Below are 19,495 nucleotides of genomic sequence, written 5' to 3' on the forward strand. Positions count from 1 at the left end.
ATTTCTGGTAACCATCTGGACTGTCCCTGCACTTTTCTTGGAAACATTTTCATCAGTGTTTTGCCACTGCCTGCTCTGTAGGCTAGGAAAGTGTGACTGAACCCAAGTCACCCAGATGGTCTTATGCATAAGGTGGAACCAGAACAGTCTCCCAATTTCCAGCCTTATGCCTTAACCACTACACCAAGTGGATCTCTGCAATTCATCTACCAAAGACTGAAATGTAAGCCCTAGAATAGATTTAGGATGGTTATAATTTAAAAATCTTAATACATTATCCAGAAAGGAAACAGTTAAGAACACCCCCACTGCAAACCTTGAACACCCAAAAATTATGAATTCCTGGTCTTTGAAGGTTTATCACACCTGCCTTAGTTCATTCCATTCCAATCATTCACATTTGAACTCTAGCATATTAATTAATTCTTGGTTGCTCCACAACTGTGCTGTTCTATCATTCGAAAAATATTGAATAAACCAGATTTTCCAAAGAAAAAACTGGTAGCTATTTCATCAGCTATCAGCTTCATCACCAGAAGCATGAAATTATCGTGCTGTTTTAACTACTTTTTACTTAGCATTTTGTACAAAAATGTTTAGTTTATGACTGTGCAAAATCTTGTTATAGATATTCATTTGAAATAATGCTTGAAGATATTTCCACTTCTATCACATATAGAGGAAGCCATTTCTTTTCTGAAAAAAAGGGATTGGGGGGGGGGGTATTCTTGCTCCTATCTTGTAAAGCTCTGAGGTAAAACATATCACCTAGTTACAAAATACTTTCTTAATTTCACTTAAGAGGGGCGCTGTCATTTCTCAGCTATAAAAAATTATAACGTAAAGAAGGGATTCCTAATGTTGGAAGACGAAATCCAAACCAGATGAATTTTCCAAATGCTTCAAGCTGTTCTCAAATCAAAGGAATATGGCCTCTTTACTTTTAATCTCAATCCTAGGGCTGCCACGACTGAGGCACATAAGTCAGGATGACCACTAGATAATAGCAATGGGTTATGGTTTGCCCAGATAGGATAATCCTGTTTAACCTTTCATGTCTTACTTAACTCTTCCTAAAACTAGAACAGTAGTGCAGGCATTGTCCTTTACAATAGTAGGAATTCTGTCCTCTAGAATCCTCATCTCTTCATACACAATATAATAATAATAATAATAAATTTGAATTTATTAGCCGCTCCCTCTCCACACAGGACTCGGGGCGGCGTACAATAAAACATATAAAACATATAAAAACATAAAACATATGTGCAAACACATAAACATCCAAATACACACATATACAAAGACATACATGCACGGAGGAGGTAACAAATTACATCACATTAGGAATGTTAAAAATCAGCCATTAAAATACCCCATTAATAATAACACAATTTAAAATTCAAAAGGACTGTCAGGAGGAATAAGAAAAAATTACGGTTGAGCCAGGCCAGATAATTGAAAGAGGTGGGTCTTCAGCTGTACACGGAAGGAGCGGAGATCGGAAGTAATCCTGATGTCACGGGGGAGGTCATTCCACAGGGCTGGGCCCATCACAGAGAAGGCTCTGCTCCTGGGTGTCGCCCCCCGACACTGTTTAGTGGACGGCACCCGAAGAAGTCCCTCTCTGTGTGAGCGGATTGGTCGTAGGGATGTATGGGGCAGGATGCGATCCCGCATGTAACTAGGTCCTGTGCCATGAAGCGCTTTAAAGATCGTAATCAAAACCTTGAAACGCACTCGGTAGACTACAGGAAGCCAGTGCAGCTCGCGCAGGAGAGGTGTTACAGGGGAGTATCTAGTCCTCCCCATAATCACCCGCGCGGCCGCATTCTGGACCAACTGCAGTCTCCGAGTGCATCTCAAGGGAAGCCCCATGTAGAGAGCATTGCAGTAGTCCAGGCGAGACGTCACCAGCGCATGGGTGACTGTGCGTAGGGCATCCCGGTCCAATAAGGGGTGCAATTGGCGCATCAGGCGAACCTGATGGAACGCCCCCCTTGCCACGGCTGTTACATGGTCATCCATGGACAGCCGGGCATCCAGGAGGACGCCCAAATTGCGCACCCGTTCCACGGGGGCCAGTTGCTCGCCCCCAATGGCCAGAGATGGAAGCAACTGGTTGAACCGGGGGGCCGGAAGCCACAGCCACTCCGTCTTGGAGGGGTTGAGTTTTAGTCGGTTGCCATCCATCCAGACCCGTACGGCCTCCAAACACCGGGACATCATTTCAACGGCCTCGTTGGGGTGGTTCGGGGTGGAAATGTATAGCTGAGTATCATCAGCATACAGATGATATCCCACCCCAAAACCACGGATGATCTCGGCCAGCGGTTTCATGTATGTGTTGAACAGGAGAGGTGAGAGCACCGATCCCTGTGGCACCCCACATGTGAGGGGGCTCAGGGTCGATCTCTGCTCCCCTGCCAACACACGTTGCGTCCGGCCAGAGAGGTAGGAGCCAAACCACCGTAAGACGGTGCCCCTGACTCCCAGCCCCTCTAGCCGGTGCAACAGGATACCATGGTCGATGGTATCAAACGCCGCCGAGAGATCTAATAGGACCAGGATAGAGGAACAACCCCTATCTCTGGCCCTCCAGAGATCATCAACCAACGCGACCAAGGCCGTCTCCGTGCTGTGTCCGGGTCGGAAGCCGGACTGGCGCGGGTCTAGATAATCATTCTCCTCCAGGTGACGTGGAAACTGTTGTGCCACCACACTCTCTACAACCTTCGCTAAAAAGGGAAGGTTGGAGACTGGACGATAATTGACTAGCTCCGTTGGGTCCAGGGAAGGCTTCTTGAGCAGGGGCCTCACAACCGCCTCTTTCAAGGCGGCCGGCAGAAACCCCTCGCCCAACGAAGTGTTCACTAGGCCCAGGAGCCAGTCGCGTGTAACCTCCCAGGATGCCAGTACAAGCCAGGAGGGACACGGGTCCAATAAACATGTGGTAGGTAGCAGACGTCCACGCAACCTGTCCAAATCCTCGATGGCAACCGAGTCAAACTCCTCCCAGAATGGTCCCTCAAGACTCGCCTCGGGCGCCTCCACTGTCACCCGAAACAGGGCGGCAGGGTGGTTATCTGCAGACGCAATAAGAGCGGCACAATATATTCTTTGTATCATTAATAAGCTATTTATTTTATTATCATATTATCAATAAGCATGCCACAACTGCATACTCACCTGGTGCTTCTCATAAATAACAGGAATACTGAAAAGTGATATCAGCGCTGGAAGAAGAGAAATACATTTAAACTTAACAGTATAAAAAACATCTGAAAGTTATCACAAACTGGCACCAGATAATGTATGTGGATGTAGTATTAATCATAGTTGTAACTACAGAGAGACAGCTGTGTGAAAATGTATAGCCTGTATCAATATTTTATCTTCACTCAGAATGAACTTTCAATAATTTATTCAACAAAAATTAACATGAATGCCATTTCTTTTGGGGGAAAAGGAGGTGCACCCTTGGCTCCAATACAACGAACTCAAGTAAGTGTTTGTAATAACTGTTTATATATATCTGACACCAATCAGGTGGAATTTTTTTCTACTCCTCCATGCAGATTTTTTTTTCTAGCTGTGTAGTATTTGAAGGCGTTCCTTGCATGCAGAGCCTGTTTCAAATCATCCCACAGCACCTTGGTGGATTTAGATATGGGTTTGACTTGGCTATTCCAAAACTCTCCATTTCTTTTCAGCCATTCACGTAAGGATGGATTTACTGGAATGCTTAGGCTCATTACCATACTGACCTTTGGAAAAGGTCAAACATTTTAATGGAGTGTACTTATTTTTTCAGAAGACAAAAAACAGATGTATACATAACAGTCACTATGTCCCCACCAAAAGTTGATATGTTTCTGGAGTCTGCATTTTTCCTTTTCACACAGACCTTACAACAACTTTTGGAAGCCCAAGAACACCATCATGAGGGGGGAGCACCAATAATAATTGGTTTGTTATTTTTCCTTAAATCTCTAAAATGTTACAAGTACTTTCATGGGATTTCAAGTTTTAACTTCAAAATCTAACAATTTTAGCATCTTCACTTGAGATCTCAGAAGCTAGCAACCTTATACAATTTCAGCTTTTTTAAAAAATGGCTTTTTAGGTGTTGCCCATGAGTGTGATTTTCCTGATTCAGATTATGTTTAACTATTTACACATGGTCCTCGTTTAGCAATTGAAATTGTATTGGCAACTCAGTCATTAAGTGAAGTGGTTGCTGTACTTAACATTTTACTTCAGCTTTCCCTTGCTTTAAGCTTTAGACGGGTTTGATTCCAAACAGCCCAAGTAGTAGGAAAGATTTCCAGAATTTGCCTGAGAAAAAAACAGGTAAAAGAGCAAATCTTATAGCTCTTTGAAATGCATACCGATGCTTAAATAATTAGAAGGTAGTTAATCTTTGTATTTACATTTATTGGAGAGGAAGGGATTACAAAAGAGTTAAGTAGATACCCAATTGTGAACATGTGTTGAAAGGGATGCCTGTAGCTTATCTAACACTTTTTAGAGATGCACTGAAGTATGAAGAAAAGCAGTTCAGAAACAAATAAACTGGTTTCGGCAATCTCTCTACTCTCCATTAGTGGCAGGGTAAGCGGGGGGGAGGATGAGTCTGGCATAGGACAAGCAGCACTTACTCATGACAAATGCATGATTGAGGAAAAACTCTCTCATTCGTAAATACGGGCATAGGTTGCAATGTTACTTTTTCAGCAGTGCCATAACTGCAGTGCTGTCCAAGGCAGTTGCCAAACAAGCATTATCTGTAACAATGTTTTATTTAAAAATTTCCCTATTAACTTCTCAGAGTTTAGTAGGCCCATCAGCCATCAGAAATATAATGTGATTAATTAATAATAGTTTACATTTTTTTCTGTAATTAAGGTGAACTCACCTAGTATCAGCAATGTCAAACCATTGAACAAGGCACCAACATAGGTAAACACCCACATCAATACTGCAAACTGAAAGGAAAAAAAATAATGAAACTACACTATAAGGAATATGTGCTTAAAGCTCAAAGCAATTCTGTTACTTGACTATATTAGCAGTACAAACATAAGCTGCTTTGGTGGGCTTCAAGCTACACCAACTCACAATTTACAAATAGTGCATTATACCAGTGATGGCTAATCCTTTTTGGATTGCGTGCCAAAAGCGGGGGGAGCGCAGGGGGGCGTGCGCGGGCATGCAAACACCCATGGTATGCACACGACCCGAGCACGCATGAGTGTGTGTGCGCAAGCGCGCGCAACCAGCACTTCACCCACCCACCCTGCTTTTGCCATACTTTTTTCATCCTCCCCAGGGTCCAGAGGCTTTCTAGGAGCCTGGGAAGAGCAAAACCAGCCTCTCCCTGCCCTGCCCCCCCGGAGGCCCTCCGGCGGCTTCAGGGGCTTCCCTGGAGGGCGAAAAACAGCCCTACGGGCATGCCGAAAATTCAGGAACAGTGACTTCCGGGTTGCACATAGGCCTGTTTTTGCCTTCCGGAGCCTTTAGGAGGCTTCCCTGAAGGCTCCAGAGGGCAAAAAACGGAACTACGGACAAACCAGAAGTCACTTCCAGGTTGCCCGTATGGCTGTTTTTTGCCTTCTATGACTTCCTGTTTGGCTGTAGGGACGTTTTTTGCCCTCTGGAGGGTGAAAAATGGCCCTACAGGTAACCGGGAAGTGACTTCCGATTTGGCTGTAGGGCTGTTTTTCACCCTCCAGAACCTTCAGGGAAGCCTTCTGAAGACTCCAGAGGGCAAAAATAAAGCCTTACGAAGTCTGTACCTGAATTTCCACTTTGCCCGTAGGGCTGGTTTTTTGCTCTCCGGAGAAGTCTCTGGAGGACGAAAAACTGCCTTAAAAGAAGGCCCAAAGTCACCTGACAGGACAACGCCTCGCGTGCCCTAACAAATGGCTCTGTGTGCCACCAGTGGCACGCGTGCTATAGGTTCGCCATCACAGCATTGGTGTCAGCGTTCCAAGTAACGCATTCAGGGAAATTAGAACTGCAAGGCAGGAATGTTCCTCAGAGAACATGTTTATTGGATGCATCATATTGGCACTGAAGTTTCCCGCACTAATAGCCTAATTAAAGTGTAACCATTTCCCTCCCCAATTGTCCCAAGTCACATTGTCCAATTAAAACAGTCGGGGGCTCCTCGGTCACTCCTCTCGTCCTTCAACTGGTACCTGTTGGGATGACCTTGGGTTCCCATGGAAAGGCTCGTCGTGTCTGAAGACAGTCTATCTATTCCCCTCCACCTTCTTAGAGTGTGTGTGGCAACTATGAAGCAGCAAAAGATGGCTTCAGCCAAGTTCGATTCAGAGTTGCCACCTGATTTACCTTCCAGTGTACTTTGATACAGCCAAGTCCGTAAAGGTCCATATTTAAATATATTTGATGCAAAAGCTCACATCTTTTGTTTCTTTTTCTTTTAATTCAATATACAAGAAGTTACAAGTTCTTTTAATTTCATATAGAACAGGTTCGAAAAGGCCATAAAGTAGTGGAACTGCTTGCTTAGTTTGCCACAGAGCCAGTTTCACATTTTAGATTGTCTTGAGCACAGCTGGGTAATACTTTTTTCAGTACTAGTCAGATTATTTATTATACAAGTGTTAGCTTGGTTCTATTTACTGTCAGATGACTCCTCAAGCCAATCTGTTTCTCCATCTTATACAATTCTTAAGCTAAGATTGGAAATGAAATCTTTTACCTTTAGAGAATCCACCAAATCATCCACTAGGAAGAGGCGCCTGAGTTCCTTAATTGTGGTGTTGAGATGACCAAGCACAACATGGCTGTATTTTTGAACAATCTCCTCAGACACAGCGACATCTCTATTCAAGTAAGCACTGGAAGAGGAAATATGTTAATTTCAATACAATTAAAAACAGAGTTTTTAAGCTCTCCAAATTCTCATTCAGAGCACAATGAAAATGAAGAAAAGGTTACATTATCAAATTATTGTTCAGATGGACAAGCCTTTAGAACATGCCTCTAATAAATATAGCATATGCCCCTAACAAATCATTCAAAATGGTTAAATTGCAATATTTAAAATCTGAGGGTTTATTTCTAGTAACTGACATGAATGAAAGTAAACCTGACCATTTAACAATGGCTGACAAAGGGGAAGCAATTTTTATACATTAATGGAGAACTTAACAATTGAAATAATCTTAATTTTTAATAACTTGTACAGGGCTCTAGGTTTAATCTGGTTTTAAGAGTATTTATTATGTATATGGTCTTTTAATGTGGTTCCTGTACACCGCCCTGAGTCCCTTCGGGGAGAGGGGGCGGTCTATAAATCAAATAAACTTGAAACTTGAAATAAACTTAATCAAAACAAAAAATTAAAAATACAGCATTAAAGCTAAAAAATAACTTTTTAAAAAGTATGCACACATATGTACTTAGCATGTTTATATACACAAGTTATCAGTTCGTAAAAACCATGTTAATATAGCTAACAAATTTTAATAAACCAATCCTTAACTTTATGTAGTCTTCAAAGTTCTCTGCTGCTGTGATAGTTTTTGAGCCAAAATCATTTTCCAACACTTCTCCTATCCTTTATAAGCAGATCCATAAAACATCAACTTTTCAATCCTGATGTCAGCAAAAAGTCCATAAAGATGTCTATAAGCAATTCTCAGTCATCCAATGCTCATGGTTGTCCCAAAGGTGTTTTTTCAAGAGGCAAGTGGACTTTCTGGTTTTTCTTTGAAAATGTTTTGCTTCTTTTTTTTCCATTAAGTTTTTTTATTTTTTCCTTTCAAATACATTCATAAATATACATTGGCTTCTGAAACTTCTTGGATCAGAAGCAAAACATCTTCAAAGAAAAGTCCAGTTGCCTCTTGAAAAAGCACCTTTAGGAAGTCCATAAAGAGTTGCCAGAACTTTGAAAAAAAAAGTAAAAAAATAATGCCCCCGCCCCCACTTATGTTTATGTAAGACTGGTCCGAACTTGGTACAATGTTTCATATCTCAACATGTCCTTTAAATTAATTTAAATCTGATTGCAGAGGTGATACTGACAATATTTGAGTATGACATAAGGCTGTGTTCACATAACATGCTACATTAGGGTAAAATGTATTTGGTAATATACGATTCATACATCTTGGGAAACTAGCCAATGTCTTTGCATATTGTATGAATCAGACCATAATATGGTGCATTTGCGCATTGCATGTTGTGAAAACACAACAGTTACAATTTGTTAATGTGATTTAGGGTTTAGCTGGGATCCAGTGGTACTCATGGAATACCACAGCAAGATCTAAGGCCTCTTTCTCTAGTTTTCTGGCTGAAAATTCACCAGATGAATGGAAATTCAGTTACATAATATTGGACGTAGTCCAGAGTTCAAAGTAAGCAGTCTACTTTTCCAACTTCGTATTATTAAAAAAAACTCCAAAGGCTATTTGGCTCCCGTTCTACAGCAAATATAATTAATTCTAAATAGGGAAAAGCACAAATATTTACCTAAACGGGTGGCCTTCATCTGATTTCTGGACTGCTTGGATAACTCCTTTGTATATTCTAAAACTGATGGTCACTGACAGGAGGGCCAAGCCAATATAAGCTATCACACTCACGATACTGAACACTGTTAAAGAAAGAAGCAGGAACAAGCTGGCTCCAAACACCACACCAGTCTTCTTAACGTCTCGCCAGTATAGGAGGTCAACCACTAAGAGAAAGTTAAAGGACAGGAGATTAGAATGCAGTCTCTAATATTACAGCACAGCAACGAAACCTAAATGTGTTATTAACTGAAATGTAACAATAACAAATATACATGCATACACACACACACTTTATTCATGCATTAAAACTTGTACAATATTTTCCAAGTATGATAACCAGAAAATGATTATCTGAGAAATGTGAAGCCATTTGCTTTGTTTCCTTCATACCCTGCTGAGATAAAAGAGAATAATCAAACACCATATTTGCTATCCACCAGGAATACAAATGTTTACTCAACTAATTTTTTTAAAATTGAGGTCTAAAATAGCATCCATGGAAGCCTCCCTCACTTTATCCTGCACATAACATGCAATGGAAATGGTATATTGTAAAGCAAAATCACTAGCCTCTGTCATCACTTTCAACTTCCCAGAATGTGCTTGGTCCCACCAAATGGACTCTATAAACTTTCTTAGAAAGTGAAAATGATGTCAAGCATGCCTAATCTGCCCAGACAAAAAGAGCATGCTACAGACAGGATACAGATACAGAATTCTGGTAAACAAACTACAAAGAACCAGTTTGGTTTAATGATGAAGGCAACATGCTAGAAAGCAGGAAACTATTCTAATCCCACTTTAGCAATGACACCCAGCTGGGAAACATATGGGTCAGCCACTCTCTCTCTCTCAGTCCAACCCACCTAAGAAGGTTGTTGCGGGGAAAATGGGAGGAGGAAGGTGTCTTGAGTATATTTGCTGCTTTGAGTTTTTGTAGAAAGTAATAAAAGTGGGATACAAACAAACAATCAAATGAATAATGCCTTCCAATTTCTGAAGGAGCAAGCACCTATCTGGGCCACTAGCTTTGTGAGCAACTACATCTTGTTTGCAAAATTGTGTATGTGCTCACCAGCATCTGGAGACCTTTATTTAGAAAAAGAATGCTTAAAAGATATTAACCTGCTTCTCCATGATTTGTGAAAGGCACTAGCAACATTGCAGTATTCCCAGAAAATGTGGAACTACAAAAATGCTGATGATAACAAGGCTGCTTCTTTTTCCCCATTAATATCCTTTGATCAAAGTAAACTCACAATGAAGGGTGTATTCGATAATAAATGTTGGAAACATTACATATAGACTACAGAATGCAAAATATATTAAATTCAATAATAATTGAGTTCTGGTCTCTTTCCTAAAACATATAAGTATTGACAATTGCTTAGCTTTCTGAGTATTCTAGCCCTTTCATTTTTGCTGTTTATAATCATTTATTTTATTTCTTTATAAAAAAACACCCCTAAAGGGCCAATTCCAGCATGCATGGTGCACACAGTAGTGAAAACTAAAATTACATTTCATGTGGTATGTATGCATGCACACATTATATACATATATAGGTTTTTTTTCTATATTCAACACTAAAACTTACAGGAAAGCTATTTGCAAATTCATGATGACATATAATTAAAATAACGTACCCTTAAGCTACACTGCAGAAAAAAGTATCGTCTTTCATTTCAAAATGGAAGCTAAATGCACCCCTGAAAAATGAGACCTGCTTAGATTATTACTGACTCAGAGGCAATTTTTTAAAAATAAAAATGCAAAACAACAAGAATGTCATTCCTTCAGGGGATAAGCAATCAGACCTTCTCTGAAATAAAGATAGCTAGCTACATTTGATAAGCAATAAGTCATGTGGTTTATTTAAAAATAGCACTGCTACAATCGTGCCTCACCTGCATTGCTCATCTATTTAGCTTTTTTCTTCACTTTTCAAAGAAGTGTCTCGGCAAAACATTAATCTCTTTATTCAAAACTTTTAAAAAATAACAACACTTGCAACTGCAAGGCTATTACCTATCCCATTTCCCCCCGACTTAATACACACTTACCCCCCTAGGAAATCCCTTAACATTCAAAAGTTCATTTCACACAAGCCAGAACCCCACATGCTCACCACTCCTGGCATCCATTTTAGGGCTGTTGCCTGTGCTTCTACTGTAGATTACCAAATCTTTCTACTTCCTGCTAGGACACACAAAGCTCTTCCAATATATGCAGCTGCCTCATACCAACAGTGAGGAAACGCCAGACTACTAGAAAATATGTTAAGCTATTGTCCAATGGCGATGCCATTTTAGAAACAAGCAAAGTGGAAACTCTATATTCCATTTCAAAAAGGAATGCTCCCTATACAAGAGCCAGAACTATACAAGCTAGCTGGAGAGAATCCAAATTGTAATTCATGCATATGCAAAAATCCAGGTTGGGAAGAGCGGCTACTGAAAAGCCTGTATTTTTATTCTTGCCTCCAATTGAGAGGATTGTGTTTAAGAATTGTTTCTGAATTATTTCTATATTTCTATATTTAATAATAATAATAATAAATTTGAATTTATTAGCCGCTCCCTCTCCAGACAGGACTCGGGGCGGCGTACAATAAAACATATAAAACATAAAACATGTGTGCAAACACATAAACATCCAAATACACACATATACAAGGACATACATGCACGGAGGAGGTAACAAATTACATCACATTTAGACAATTAAAAGTCACCATTAAAATACCCCATTAGTAATACCACAATTTAAAATTTAAAAGGACTGTCAGGAGGAATAAGAAAAGATTTACGGTTGAGCCAGGCCAGATAATTGAAAGAGGTGGGTCTTCAGCTGTACACGGAAGGAGCGGAGATCGGAAGTAATCCTGATGTCACGGGGGAGGTCATTCCACAGGGCTGGGCCCATCACAGAGAAGGCTCTGCTCCTGGGTGTCGCCCCCCGACACTGTTTAGCGGACGGCACCCGAAGAAGTCCCTCTCTGTGTGAGCGGATTGGTCGTAGGGATGTATGGGGCAGGATGCAATCCTGCATGTAACTAGGTCCTGTGCCATGAAGCGCTTTAAAGATCATAATCAAAACCTTGAAACGCACTCGGTAGACTACAGGAAGCCAGTGCAGCTCGCGCAGGAGAGGTGTTACAGGGGAGTATCTAGTCCTCCCCATAATCACCCGCGCGGCCGCGTTCTGGACCAACTGCAGTCTCCGAGTGCATCTCAAGGGAAGCCCCATGTAGAGAGCATTGCAGTAGTCCAGGCGAGACGTCACCAGCGCATGGGTGACTGTGCGTAGGGCATCCCGATCCAATAAGGGGCGCAATTGGCACATCAGGCGAACCTGATGGAACGCCCCCCTTGCCACGGCTGTTACGTGGTCCTCCATGGACAGCCGGGCATCCAGGAGGACGCCCAAATTGCGCACCCGTTCCATGGGGGCCAGTTGCTCGCCCCCAATGGCCAGAGATGGAAGCAACTGGTTGAACCGGGAGGCCAGAAGCCACAGCCACTCCGTCTTGGAAGGGTTGAGTTTTAGTCGGTTGCCATCCATCCAGACCCGTACGGCCTCCAAACACCGGGACATCATTTCAACGGCCTCGTTGGGGTGGTTCGGGGTGGAAATGTATAGCTGAGTATCATCAGCATACAGATGGTATCCCACCCCAAAACCACGGATGATCTCGCCCAGCGGTTTCATGTATGTGTTGAACAGGAGAGGCGAGAGCACCGACCCCTGTGGCACCCCACATGTGAGGGGGCTCCGGGTCGATCTCTGCTCCCCTGCCAACACACGTTGCGTCCGGCCAGAGAGGTAGGAGCCAAACCACCGTAAAACGGTGCCCCTGACTCCCAGCCCCTCTAGCCGGTGCAACAGGATACCATGGTCGATGGTATCGAACGCCGCCGAGAGATCTAATAGGACCAGGATAGAGGAACAACCCCTATCTCTGGCCCTCCAGAGATCATCAACCAACGCGACCAAGGCCGTCTCCGTGCTGTGCCCGGGTCGGAAGCCGGACTGGCGCGGGTCTAGATAATCATTCTCCTCCAGGTGACGTGGAAACTGTTGTGCCACCACACTCTCTACAACCTTCGCTAAAGGGAAGGTTGGAGACTGGACGATAATTGACTAGATCCGTTGGGTCCAGGGAAGGCTTCTTGAGCAGGGGCCTCACAACCGCCTCTTTCAAGGCGGCCGGTAGAAACCCCTCACCCAACGAAGCGTTCACTAGGCCCAGGAGCCAGTCGCGCGTAACCTCCCAGGATGCCAGTACAAGCCAGGAGGGACACGGGTCCAATAAACATGTGGTAGGACGTAGACGTCCACGCAACCTGTCCAAATCCTCGATGGCAACCGAGTCAAACTCCTCCCAGAACGGTCCCTCAAGACTCGCCTCGGGCGTCTCCACTGGACCACTGAAAGGGGCCCATCCCATCCGGATTTGAGCGACTTTGTCCTGTAGATATTTCCCAAACTCCTCTGCTCTGCCCTGTAAAGGGGCTTCCCGCGGTCTCTCAAACAAGAGGGAGCGAGTCACCCGAAACAGGGCGGCAGGGCGGTTATCTGCGGACGCAATAAGAGCGGCACAATGTTGACGTTTGGCCGCTCTTAATGCCACAAGGTACGTCCTCAAATAGGCTCGTGCCTGTGCTCGGTCAAATTCGGAACGGGAGGATCTCCAATGACTCTCTAGGCATCTCTTGTGGCGTTTCATCACCCTTAGCTCCTCGGTAAACCAAGGAGCCAGGGTGGTTCGTCGCCGCAGGAGAGGCCGCAAAGGCGCCACCCGGTCTAGGGCCCCGGTAGTCGCACTATTCCAGGCGTCTACCAGGTCCTCCACTCGGGGGCGGGTCAGGTCCACAGGAGGTGGCCCAAGCTCCGTCTGGAACCTATCTGGTTCCATCAGGCGCCTGGGGCGGAACCATCTAATACCTTCCGGTTCCGCCTCCCCGCAGCGGGGGGTAGCACCAGGGAAGTCAAGCCGGAGAAGTGAGTGATCTGACCATGACAGGGGAATAATAGTTGAGTCCCCTATTCCCAGATCACTCGTCCACTGGCCAGAGACAAAGACAAGGTCCAGCGTGTGGCCTCCCTCGTGAGTAGGGCCCTGAATTAATTGGGTCAGGTCCATGGCTGTCATGGAAGCCATGAACTCCCGAACCCCCTCAGACGCTTCTTCCATCGACGGCAGGTTAAAATCCCCCATCACTAAAAATTTACTAGGCACCTGTTGGGCTGGGAATCCCTAAAAAAACAATGATTCATTTAATAAACACTACTTTATGTAAATATTGTTAGCTACAAATAAAATATTCTATTCAGATAAATTTCTACCTAGGTTGTTAGCCTACTTTTTCAAGTTTTTAAAAATATGGAGAATTTGGAATTATAAATCTTTCAATATTCTAATCATGTAAATAAATGGAGTAGGCTTTGGATCTGTTCTCCTGTTTAGCAAACAAAAATAATCTGCCTTTTTATGGATTTGTCAGTGCTAAGTAAATCCTATTTTTCACTGAAGCTGGTAATCATGTGTGAGAGTATACTATCACAAAGGGCTCCTATAAGTTGAATGATCCCTATGTATTGCAACCACCTTACTTTCCTATAGAACGGGGTTCCCCAACCCCCCAACCTCCAACCTTTGGAACTGGGCTGTGTAATGGCGGGCAAGTTTCATTTGTAGGGTGAATTTGATTTAAATCAAGTTGATTTAAATCATGATTTAAATCACTAGTAAAAAGGCTTAATTTAAGTCAACTTGGTTTAAATCATAATTTTTAAAGAGCAAGTGTCATTTCTGTCCCACAGCGGCTCCTCCTCCTCCATATATTGCTGCCCCTTTTTACTAGTAGAAAAAGCCTTAACGTTCTTCTTCTAACCATTAATAAAAATTCTTAATTTCCCATCTCTGAATAAATCCAATTTTGGAACCAGATAATACAGAATATTTTAAATCTTCAATTTAACAGAATAATAGTAAGAAAGTAGAGTTCGCTAAAGCTGCCATTAAAGTCACATGAGATTTTGAGTCATCATGGTACAATGGTTAGATTGCAGGATTGCACGCTAATTCTGCTGACTTCCAACTGCTGGCAGTTCAATTCTTACAGGCTCAAGGTTGACTTAAATTTTCGTCCGTTTGCATCTCAAGTCTTTTAAACTGAGTTGCATCTAATCAATGAATTCCTATATTCATTCATTATAAACAAGAAGAGATCACGTGTAATACAACAAAACCCCTCTGGAAATCCTGCTCAATCCATTTATTCAATACTTCTGAGGACCAAACTAAATATCAGAATCAGATTATAACTTGAATTTTCCGATCATCAGGCAGGAAATTTACTCTGAAAAGCAGAATTGGGCAGAAGGATATGGGGTGTAGAACTCCCCCTGCCTGTATCTTATATTCTTGAGCCCCTCTTTCCAACTTATTGCAGTTGGGGGGGGGGGGGGAATGAAGAGAAGTTAGCATTTCACAATTTCATCTCTCCTTCACTTAATCAGTGGAACAGCTTGCCTCCAGAAGTTGTGAATGCACTGGAAGTCTTTAAGAAGATGTTGGCTAGCCATTTGTCTGGAACAGTATAGGGTTTCCTGCCTAGACAAGAGGGTTGGACTAGAAGACCTCCAAGTTTCCTTCCAACTCTGCTATTGTATTGTATCACACTTCACGAAAGTAAGCATAAGATGCCTGCAGGAATTCTTTCAAACTCCTCAATAACAACTTCACACTGGGTCACATTACTGGGGAGAAAGAACGTTGGTCTTACCTGAACGTGTCTTTTCAGGGGAAGAGAGGAAGGGATCACGTGTGGGTATTCTCAAAGCCTGATTGGTCCAGAGACAGAGAGAAAACTTCTTAAATACTCCTTCCTTCTCCTTATCTCCCAGTTTCCTCGATGGTGAACATTGGACCTGCAAGCAAGTATAGGCCCATCCCCCCCTTGGCTCCATCTTACACAACCTAGGGCAGGTCGTGATCCCTCCCTCTCTTCCCCTGAAAAGACACGTTCAGGTAAGACCAACATTCTTTTTCCAGTGGAAGAGAGGGAGGGGTCACATGTGGGACATACCCAAGCTTAGTCCCAGGGAGGGAGAACTATGACCGAAGGGGAGTGTCAGCCACCACCCTCTGCAGGAACCTACGCCCGAAGGAAGCGTCCGCAGAGGTGAATGAGTCCAGCCGAATAGTGCTGGATGAATGAAGTCGGGGACGCCCAGGTCGCCGCTCGACATATGTCTTCGAACGGTGCCTTGGTGGCCCATGCTGCCATGGTCGCGGCATTTCTAGTCGAGTGGGCCGTAATCCCGGCCGGGCACAGACTGACCCACCGTCTCGTAGGTCGCTACTATGGCCTGTCGTAGCCACCGGCCAATGGTGGCCGAGGATACCCTGGTACCCAATGACCCCGGCTGAAAGCAGACAAAAAGGGCCTCCAACCTGCGTACCCCCGCCGTCTGCCTGAGATAGATGCACAAGGCGTGGCGGATATCCAAACGATGCCAAAGCCGCTCCCTATCTCTAGAAGGGGCCGGACCAGTGGTGGGTTCCTACCGGTTCGCACCGGTTCTGGCGAACCTGTTGGACAATGAACCCGGAAGTAAGTTCCTGCCCTGCCCCTATCACTCACTTGCTCGCCCCTGCCCGTCCAGAAGCCACTCCATTGCTCGCTCCCCCCCTTTCCTCCTCTCAGCGATCTTTTGGGAAGGGAAAGAGCTGAGAGGGGGAAAGCCTCCCATTGAAAACAGCGCTGAGTGGGGTGGGGAATCCTCCCATTCCTCCTCTCAGCGATCTTTTGGGAAAGGAAAAGTGGGGTGGGGAATCCTCCCTTTCCTCCTCTCGGCGATCTTTTGGGAAGGGAAAAGTGGGGTGGGGAATCCTCCCTTTCCTCCTCTCAGCGATCTTTTGGGAAGGGAAAAGTGGGGTGGGGAATCCTCCCTTTCCTCCTCTCAGCGATCTTTTGGGAAAGGAAAAGTGGGGTGGGGAATCCTCCCTTTCCTCCTCTCAGCGATCTTTTGGGAAGGGAAAAGGGGTGGGGAATCCTCCCGTTCCTCCTCTCAGCGATCTTTTGGGAAGGGAAAAGTGGGGTGGGGAATCCTCCCTTTCCTCCTCTCAGCGATCTTTTGGGAAGGGAAAGAACTGAGAGGGGGAAAAGCCTCCCATTGAAAACAGCGCTGAGTGGGGTGGGGAATCCTCCCTTCCTCCTGTCAGCGATCTTTTGCTAAGGGAGGCTTCTCAAAATGGGAAGCCCATCTCTTTGCACCCTTCAATCCGTCTCTCTCTCCCTCTGACCTCCCCCAATGGCTCAGCTTGAAAAACTGGGGGAAACAGAGAAAAAGGAGGAAGGAAAGGGGGGAGAGAAACGGGGAAAGAGAGAGAAAGAGTGACACACAAAGGGGGGAAGTTGGGGGACTTCCCTCTAAATACTGACGCCCTCTGCTTTTGGGGGGAAAGGAGAGGAGGGTCCTTGGTGAACCTCTACCCCCTATTCACCCTATCCCAGTTAAGCCAGCTGGGTTTGGAACCCAGCCTTTCTAACTTCATTTGGGATCTTCTAACATCCCACTCCCACCCGGTCACATGGCCAGCAAGCCACTCCCACCCGGTCACATTGCTGGCAAGCCACTCCCACCCGGTCACATGGCCGGCAAGCCACTCCCACCTGGTCACATGGCCGGCAAGCCACTCCGACAAAGCAGGCCACACCCACAGAGTAGGTTCCAAAAAATTTTGAAACCCACCACTGGGCCGGACAGAAATTGGGCAGAACGATTTCCTGTGCCCTGCGAAAGGGTATGTTCACCTTCGGGAGAAAGGTGGGATCAAGACGAAGAACCACCCTATCCTGGTGAAAATGTCAGAGGTCATCTTTGGAAGATAGGGCGCCCAGCTCCGAGATACAACGGGCGGAAGTGATTGCCACTAGGAAGGCTACCATAAGGGAAAGAAATTTCAATGGCACCATCCTGATTGGTTCGAATGGGGGCCCTGTGAGGGCCCTGAGGACCAGGGAAAGATCCTAAGTTGGGAACCGATGGACAGTCGGGGGCCTGAGGTTAGCCGCCCCCTTCAGAAAACGTTTGACCAGAGGAACGTGAGAGAGAGAAGCGAAACCCATTCCCCCCAGGATGGAAGACAGTGCCTCTGTCGATGCAGAGTGTTGGTCGATAGGCCATCGTCCAGTCCTTTCTGCAGAAAGTCCAGGACTTTGGGAATGGTGGCCCTGGCTGGGTCTACGCCTAAGGGAGAGCACCATCTGATGAAAGCAGCCCAGGTGGAGTTATAGATTCGGGTAGTCGACGGGCGCCTAGAGGCCTTGATGGTTCGTATGACCTTAGAGGACAGGTTAGCCTTCCTCAGGAGTTGCCGTTTAAGAGCCAGGCGGTCAGGTGGAGCCAGTGGGGTTCCGGGTGGATCAGGACCCCCTAGCGCAAGACGATCTCCTTCTGAGGAATCCTCCACGGACGGGATACTGACATCTGTATGAGGTCTGCAAACCAGGATCTCCTGGGCCATGATGACCAAGGCCCCTTCCGACACTACCTTCCTGAGGGTCCCCAGGATGAGTGGTATGGGAAGAAAAGCAGAGAGCAGATCCGGAGACCAATCGCTCCTGAGGGTGTCCATGGCCTCCGCGGTCCGGCTCTGGAAACGGGAGAAGAAACTTGGCGGTTGAGAATTCGCCGGCGTGGCAAAGAGATCCACCAATGGGGTGCCAAACCTCTGACAGACTGCCTGAAAGAGATCCGGGTGGAGCTGCCACTCACCGTTGTCCAGAGTCGCCCAGCTCAGCCAGTCCGCCTGGTGGTTGGACTCGCCGGAGATGTGTTCCGACACGAGGAACATTAGATGTCTCTCCGCCCAGGACCCGATCCTCAAGGCCTCTAGCCAGAGAGCCAGAGAGTGGGTCCCACCCTGACGGTTTATGTGGGCCTTTATGGCGACATTGTCCGTCAGGAGGAGCACGTGACGGCCCTTCACCAGGTCCTTGAAGTGTAGGAGGGCCAAACAAGCTGCCATCAACTCCAACCAATTGATATTGTGTCAGAGGTCTGAGGCAGTCCAGCGGCCCTGTGCGAGTCTGGAGTCCATCAAGGCCCCCAAACCAAACAGACTTGCCTCCGTGGTGACCCTCACTCTGTCTGGCTCCCAAATTGAGCAGCCCTTCCATAGGGCTGGGGAGAGCCACCACTTGAGAGACACCCGGACTGTTGCAGGGAGGCGAATGTTCCTGGGGGAGTTGCTCATCCTCCTTCTCTGGAAGGGAATGAGCGCCTACTGGAGAGGGTGGAGATGCAGCCTGGCCTATGGGACTATCCCAATGCAAGAGACCATCTTGCCAAGTAGCTGAGACAAGGTCAGGATGGAAACTGACTGGCTTCTGTTTGCTAGTTGGCGCAGGCTGGCCTGACAGTCCGGGGACAGGTGGACTATCCCTGCCACCGAATCTATGACCGTCCCCAAGTGGAGTATGCGAGTGGAAGGGGAAAGGTGGCTTTTGGGGAAGTTGACTGAAAACCCCAGGACCTGAAGACACTGGATGGTAAGCTGGAGATCTGTCACTGCCTGTGGAAGGGACCCTGCGTGAACTAGGACGTCGTCCAGGTAGCATTGGAGTCTCACTGGGACAGTCCAGAGGTGAGCCTCCAATGCCGCCAGGACCTTTGTGAAGGTGCGGGGCGCGGACGCCAGACCTAAGGGTAGAGCCCTGTATTGGTAATGCTGATTCCCTTGTGAAAACCTTAGGTACCTGCGATGGGACAGCAGGATGGGGATGTAGAGGTAGGCCTCTGTGAGGTCTACTGATGCCAAGAGGTCCCCCCTCCGAATGCCCTGCAGAATTGACTTGACGGAGGACATCTTGAAGCGCCTGTAGACCAGGTAGCAGTTCAGGCATTTCAGATCCAGAATCACCCAC

At 45.7% G+C, this 19,495-nt stretch overlaps 1 protein-coding gene and 1 long non-coding RNA gene across 6 annotated transcripts in view; both read right to left on the minus strand.

Moving 5' to 3' along the window:
* LOC309387025 overlaps positions 1-19,495 on the minus strand; it is a 317,032-nt gene that overhangs the window by 261,460 nt on the left and 36,077 nt on the right. The gene's annotated exons all lie outside the window — the stretch shown is intronic.
* The window catches only part of RTN4 (reticulon 4), a 50,850-nt gene that overhangs the window by 2,146 nt on the left and 29,209 nt on the right, over positions 1-19,495 (minus strand). For all 5 annotated transcript variants that reach the window (XM_081943088.1, XM_081943089.1, XM_081943090.1 and 2 more), the window contains 4 exons: positions 8,512-8,719; positions 6,731-6,869; positions 4,919-4,988; positions 3,190-3,236 (listed from right to left, as the gene is read on the minus strand). In XM_081943088.1, the coding sequence (XP_081799214.1) occupies positions 3,190-3,236; positions 4,919-4,988; positions 6,731-6,869; positions 8,512-8,719 (464 nt within the window). The remainder of the gene's footprint in view (positions 1-3,189; positions 3,237-4,918; positions 4,989-6,730; positions 6,870-8,511; positions 8,720-19,495) is intronic.

Source organism: Natrix helvetica (genome assembly GCF_964273705.1).
Source record: "Natrix helvetica genome assembly, chromosome: 2".
In the NCBI taxonomy this organism is placed as follows: domain Eukaryota; kingdom Metazoa; phylum Chordata; class Lepidosauria; order Squamata; family Natricidae; genus Natrix; species Natrix helvetica.